At 43.0% G+C, this 7,370-nt stretch overlaps 1 protein-coding gene across 14 annotated transcripts in view; it reads right to left on the bottom strand.

The window, feature by feature from the left end:
* The window catches only part of DLG1 (discs large MAGUK scaffold protein 1), a 317,929-nt gene that overhangs the window by 43,916 nt on the left and 266,643 nt on the right, over positions 1-7,370 (bottom strand). For all 14 annotated transcript variants that reach the window (XM_019503520.1, XM_019503521.1, XM_019503527.1 and 11 more), the window contains one exon: positions 5,622-5,691. In XM_019503520.1, the coding sequence (XP_019359065.1) occupies positions 5,622-5,691 (70 nt within the window). The remainder of the gene's footprint in view (positions 1-5,621; positions 5,692-7,370) is intronic.

Raw genomic sequence — 7,370 nt, 5'->3', positions numbered from 1 at the left:
TCTGACTGCGATCCAACAAAAAATTAGACTTCTGGTGTTGCTGAAGAACTGTTTACAGCTTGGCTGCATTATCCTGATTCATTGTGGATTTAACTCCCTCTGCCCATCTAAACCTGAACTATTTAGCTTCTGCATAAGGGCTTTTAGGAGTGCGAGTCTGCACCCTTGTGTACACCACATATGGCAGGCAACAACCTTCGCTAATTAAGCAGTGATGTCCAGAGCTGAAAATGTAATGAAAATGCCCCATCTCCAGACTCCAGTTCTATGCAAAGTAACTGGGCAAAAATGGAACCATCTTACTGTAAGTGTCCGTTTCCTGGGAATATTCACAGTTAGTTCTTTTCAGTTCAATCACAGAGACTTTTTTTTAAAAACTATGTTCTACTCCTGTTAGATGTGTAGGACTAATACAGTTAATTGGGAGTCAGCTGGGTTCCAGTCCTCCCGCTGGTCCCTGAGTGAATTGTTTGATGGGTTCCACCTGTGAAGGCAACTGGTTTGTGCAGGTGACACTGTTGCACTGCTTGGCCTGCAGAACTTGTTACCACTGGTAACACAAAAGCAGAAAAGCATCAAAACTTCATTGTCAGAGCAGGGTTTACTTCTAAATGGAGCACTCGGAACCCAGCACAGTGCAATGCAGACGTAATAGAGCCACTTTTCAAAGCAGACATTCACTTTAAAAGAATTAAGCGTATTCAGTTCATGCTTTAGGGTTTCTGTTACAACTTATTTCTAGAATCCAGAGTATGAAAGCTATAATATGTTTGCTCACTATATTTTCTCCAACATGACCTCATCTTTCCTTCTTATGCAATGCCAATGTAGATAAAGATAAGCCCTGTGTGCTTTTTCTTTTCTACCAGTATGTGCTGGGAAAGAAATATAGCAATAATTATGGAATCAGGTGGCTGTGGCCACTTCTAATTGTTGCCAACTTTTTCAGGTCAAGTGCACAACTAGCACCCTGGTAAACTTGGGATTTATTCAGAGAACAGCTGCAGTGCATCATGTAGTTTGTACCCTGCTACTTTATTAGCAGCCTTTCCGGCCATCTGCGTAGTACAGACCAGCTTGGCAAGATCAGATGCCGGAGAACCCAGCGATGTATTCACTGCTCTGGTTACAATATTCCATGTTGTTTTTTCAAATATTACCAAGTGTAAAGGAGACATATGGTATCAATGGGAGGGCTGTCATAGGAGAATCCCGGAAACAACATGAAACCTGTACATCCTCTTAACTGGCTGGCATCAGTGACTCAGTGAAACTGGTATTCCACTGTGAAAACTGCTAAGATGTCATCCTAACATAAGGGCATGAATACTGGCACTCAAACGGTCTGTGTGCACACACTGTAGGTGGCACAACCAGGGCTCTGACCTTCTGTACCTAGCAGCAAGCTACTGCTAGCGACTTCTCACAGCCATGCTCACTTGCTTGTAAACAGGGCATCAGGATTAAGAGTCGGGGCTCTCTGAAAGCAGCAAGTACCTAAGGGGCAAGTCCATTTTTGCTGAATAGATCAGGAAATCTTGTACCGTGGATTTCCATATATAAAGATATCATAACGCAGACAATTGCAGCATATGGACACAAGCCTGACAAAATGTCTCCATTTCAAAATGAACACATTACGGACAAATGTGACATTAAATTGTGGTGGAATTTAAAGATGGTAGAGACTTTCAGCAATTGTTGACAATTCGAACAATAAAAGGGTTCTTTGCAATGCGCTTCTAGCAGAATAATCAGCCTTTAGTTTAGCTATCTTTCAAAAATATTTGATAAAACTAATCTTTCATTTAACTTGGCTTGCAGTTAATTTTGACTTAATAAACTAATGTTAAATAATTAATATGCTGCACGTATAATGGTCAGAGTCAGTTCCATAGCAAAAAAGAGAAATTAAATGTACTAATGTACTGATTTTGAATAAAAGATCAGCAAAAAGTTGATTCTGAACAAGAACCCTGATTTTAAAGGCGTGAGAAAGTGGTTTATTAGCTGTAGATGCATGTTAATTGTATGAAATCTTCAATAAGCCCATTGCAAATTATGGATAGGTCACACAAGCAAGAATTAGTAAGCACATTAAGTAGCACAAGCAGCACAAGATAAATGCATATGTAAAAGGAACAAACAAAAAATGGTCATTCTAGGTTCAATTTCTCAATTTTCTTTAGAATAGGCTGAACATGCATTTTAATGTTGTCCATCAGGAACATATGTTTAAGAAGGTGACTTTTATTTTGTTTTCTGTAGAAACCTTCAAATAAGAATTACTGAAAGATGATTTGTGTTAACCCTGAAGGTATTTTACTTTCACGCACAAATCTTAGGGAAAAATACCATTATAGCAGGGTACTAAGGATATTTTAAAGAGAAACTATGTTAAAAATTTGCAGGTAAAGTAAAATTCTCAAGTTCAAGAATGGAACATGAATTGTTATTAAAGAAAAAGAAATGCAGTTCTATATCAATGGCAAGCGTAGTTGGTACGTCCACTCAGTATTTCATGCATATTTTTGGTGCTGTTAGTACACAGTGATTGTGTACAAACTCTGCTATCATCAACATACTATTTAAAAAATGTGGTTAATTCAGTTAACTTACAGTTTTATGATAGACAAGTTACAAAAGCATGCAGTCTCATCAGGAAACATGGTAACATTTTGCACACTTATCCTAATAAACCTAATTTTATTTTTATAACTTTCACCCTCAGAGATTGTAAATTGCAAGTCACATATAAACAGGAGTTATTGCATAATGCTCAAACGTTGAGTGGTATAAAACCCAAGATATATATATATAAAAAAAAATCAGCTTAAGAATAACTGTGCCTCAGTTGGCTTGCTATATTATTCTAATGTAAATTTTCACGTACCAAATGAAAAAAAAAAAATCTGAACCATCACAGCAGTCCCCGAAGGAAATACTGAATTTGGCCATCAGAAGTCACTCAAGATACTTGTTCCTAAACCACTATTTATAGAAAAGCAAATCAAACAAAACCCCAAAACTTAGCTAAGTTGCTATCCTGAGTCCAGCTCTTAACTGCTGCTATTTGCATCTGAAGTCTGGAAAAATCACAGGGCTTATTTTCATATTTGGAGTCTGTGACAGGTTTGCTAGCAGTTCAAAACTACGCCGTGATTTGTTACATGAAGTAGTATTTTAAAACAAAGCAGAAAACCCCAAAACACTAAGACTCCTTTTTGGGTGCTAAATCCAGTCAATCTATATTCTTAACTTTACAGGTCTCCAGTGTCCTCACCCACTAGACAAGTTCAAGTGTAAATTTCTTTGGAAATAACCCCCTCTGATATCATAACGGTCACAAATATTCATATTCTTAATTACCTTGTAAGCCTGATTTTATGAACTTAAAGACACGGCCATTTAAAATAAACTACTGTAATTAGTGGTGCCCCGATAAAGATTTCATGGGCCGATACCGATGGCCAATTATAAATGAGCCATATGGACCAACATCAATCTGACTGCTGATATGCAGCCCGGTCTGGTTGGTAAGAGTGTTGGGGGGGAGGGGCAGATCAAGAGACCTGCAGTGAGGGAAGCAGTGGGGCAGGGGCAGGTGGTGCTCATCCAGGGTGAGGCTGGGCACAGGATGGAAGTGTGAGAGGCTTGTCCGGGGAACACAGGGGGGCACTGCACGCACCCCCAGGGAAGGCATGGGGGGCACGTGCTATCTGGATCTGTGCGTGGGGCAAGCTGCCACTGTGGGCTGGGACCAGGGGTGTCACTGGGCTCTTCCCGGTGGGGGTGGTGTTGGGCAGGAGCTGCATGCAGTGGTGCTTGGGGAGGGGGGGCCACACCCACCCTAAAATTCACTGTAGCCCCACCACACCCCGGCAGCCCCCTCACAGTGCTGCTGCTACCCAGCCTCAGTGTATCCCCAGCCCAACCCCGCTGCAGGAAAGAGCCAGGCGCCGCCCCCAGCCCAGAGTGGCAGTCCACCCTCACCGCACACACAGATCCAGAAGACACATGCCCCCAATGGCACCCCGGGGGTGCGCACACAGGTGAGGCCCCCCCCGGCTCCCGGACTGCCTCAGCTGGGCAGTGACTGCCCCTGCCCCAGCCTGTTGCCTTCCCTCATCACAGGGGCCTCCCATCTGCCCCACTATGCCCCTTCCCTCCCCACTAACAAACTTACCAGCCAGATGCTGCTTTGCAAGCTGGCAGGCTGGCTGTGTGCATGCTGTGACTGCGCGCATGCACGCAGCATTTATTGGCAACATTACCAGCCACATCAGCCAAAACAAACTGAGTGCTGATAACGTCAATTTTCCTTTTACCGGTGCCGATGCAATGTGGACCAGTGCATCGGTGCACCTTTAATAATAATATTTGGAGATCTACAGCAGTGACCAGCTCTGTACATTGCAGCAATAATTATCTCTACCTCTACAATTTATAAAAGTTAAGCTAATTTTACTTCCAAAAGAATTCTAAGAAACCTTATTGCTAAAATGTCAATACTTTAGTACAGTTTAGATAACTTCTTAAACTGAAAATGTATGGTAGTGCTTCTTAATAATGTCTCAATAATTACAGGAGCCGATCAGAAACATATCTGCTACAACTCTTATTTCAGGGATTTTATTTGGTTGTGAAACTTAATGCAGGGCTCAACAATAATCAAAACGATTGCAGAAAATAACATTAAAATCTGGAAAAAATGTGGCTATATTCAAATATTGACAAAGAAAGGCCTGATATATCCTTAATTCTCTAAAGCTTTTAGGTTACTAGTTTTTAACAAAATAAAGTTGCATTCTGTCTTGATTAATGAATAAATAATAACACAGCATTTAATAGTGAAGGCTCCTATTTAGAATGTTAATTCCTTGTTTTCTGTATTTTTTTCTAAAATGGTTTTGGATGGCTATACAGATATGCATGTTAGAATTCTTATCTTTTTAGCATCTGCAGCTATTTAGGAAACTTAAAAGTTTCCTAAATATGACTTTGGTGTGAATTTTTGCTATTTTGTCAGAAAAACTGCAGTTTTTAACTTACATAAACTACCTCTCATCTTCTAATATATTAGTAACAAAATCCATAAGCTAACCACGGGCTACACGTGAGAATTTTCCCAGATAACTCTTTTGGAAACTCAATTTGAAGGTTTATCATCATATATACCTGAACAAGACGGTTATTTGAGACTTCTGCATTATTAAATAAAAAAGTACTCTGCTTAATAAAAATATCTATTATTTTTAAATATTCCTGGGCTTTGACTCTTAAAGGCCAATACTTTTCAAACAATGTACTTATTTGCTGGAACTAACCTATCACTACACAATACCATTTATGGTTCCCTATTCAGTATATTATTGGCAACAAGACTCACTTCTGAACCTGTTTTTCAGATACACTTGGGGGCATTACTGCAATAATGAATCAAACTTGTTCATAAAAACTAGCATTTGTTAAAGTATAATTTTTAGGGTAAAACTGGTGTTTTTGAAAAATTTTAGCTTTTGTCATTAAAACTGAATAAAATTCAAATGATATACATAAAACACTGAAAAATGTTACCATTCACATTAATGGAAAAAAGAACTAACATTTCATAAACTCACCCCTTTGTCTCCTCTTGTTTTGGAATTAAATTTTACTGTCTTTAAGCGGGCTCGTTCTTTTTTCTCAACTCTGCCAGAAAAAAGTGCAGAAGGAAAAAAAGCGTTACTCTGCATTTTATGCAAACTTCCTACTGCCATTCCTAACACTATGAAAGATCCATGAGTTTCCTACAACAATCTGCCACAGACACGGTTTCAGGGCCATGTGATAAGGTGTGTATGCACATGTATTCAGAAAAATTGTAGAAAAATCAGTTTTTATTCTTCAAAAGCAAACTACAGGTTGCAACTTACACAGGTCCAATAAGAAAAGAGATTAATTGGCATCCTGTTTTTTGTGCAGCCACAACTTTGTTAAAATAGCCTTCAGTTTAAACCAAGATAATGCCTAAAAGGCACTTTTGTCCAGGGAGAGACAAGGATGGGAAAACAACAGCTTTCTTGAGCTGTCATCATCCCCCACTGTCTCCTTGAGACCCATCAATGAGGTGAGGTAGAGATCATCCACTAATTGTCCCCCATCCACTTATGTTGCCCAAGGCTGGGGACAGAAGTTACTGGTTTAAGTCATAAGAAACTGGTTTAAAACCATAACAGAACGTAAGTTCAGTGCACGTAAACCAGTTTCAAAATGGTTGAAGCCAGTTTGAGATAAACTTGGTTTAATGTAGTATCAGACTTAACCGACTGAGGTCAAACCGGTTTCTGGAACTTGTGTCCCAGACCCTTTTCTGGTTTAAGTTAAATCAGGGTCCTCCAGCACGCTCTGCAGCCCTGGGCTGGCCTGTCTGTTCCAAACAAGCAGAGTTAGCCCCCCACCTCAGCCAGAGCACTGTCACTGCTCTGACTGGCTGAGAAAAGAGTGGCAGTGGGAAACTCTGCTTCAGACTGCTGCCCGGTCTGCCTGGTGAGGGGGCAGCAGCTCTCGCCAGGCATCCCCAGCCCTCCACCTTCTCCACTGCTCCAGCGGCAGGAGCAGGGCAAAGGCCAGACCCTGGTAGCCTGAGGAGAAGTGGGGTTTAATCCTCCCACTGCAGGGGGGAGGGAAGGGGGGCAACACAGGCACTGATAGGCTTTGCTTATGCACTTGGGGCTGTGGTGGCCAGACACCAGTAGCCTGGGGGGAAGGGCGGGGTGGGGGAGTTATATTCCCCCATTGCAGGCAGCAGTGGCGCAGGTACCAACTTGATGCCCTGGGCTGAGTCTCTCTGAGGAGCAGCCAGCCGGCTGCAGGGAGGGAGGGAGGGTGTGACCTGGCTGGAAGCTGGGGCTAGTTATACTGCCTCCCACTGTGGCAGTGCGGCCTGGGCTGGGGTGGCCCCTGGGGGCAGTTCCCACCACCTCTCACCTTCAGCCCTGCGCAGGGGCTGTGGTTTGCAGGCAGGCTGCAGCTGCAACGCAGCTCCCTGCCCCCTCCCTCTCCCAGAGGCAGCAGCAGAGCAAACTAGTGTGGCAGGCAGAGGTGAAGCATGTCACCTGCTACCTGCTCACAGCAGCACCGGGCACTCAGGGCAGGCTGCTGTGGGCCAGAGATGTAGGCGGCAGTGGGGGGAGCCAATGGATTGTAGCAGCCCAGTCCAGCCCGGCCCCATGGCCCAGGAGTGCAGCCCAGTCCAGCCCAGGGGCGTAGGCAGCAACTGGCCTGCAGAAGCCCGCCCCTCCCTCTCTCAGCAATGGTGGCGGAGAAAACCATCCCAGCAGTCAGAGGTGAGGCACCTGTCATCCACCACCTGCTCATGTAGGCGCTAG

The sequence above is a fragment of the Gavialis gangeticus genome, unplaced genomic scaffold, assembly GCF_001723915.1.
Source record: "Gavialis gangeticus isolate Ggan-Ray unplaced genomic scaffold, GavGan_comp1, whole genome shotgun sequence".
Classification (NCBI taxonomy): Eukaryota; Metazoa; Chordata; order Crocodylia; family Gavialidae; genus Gavialis; species Gavialis gangeticus.
The sequence above is the reverse complement of the archived record's forward strand: the minus strand, read 5'-3'. Positions and strand labels throughout refer to the sequence as shown.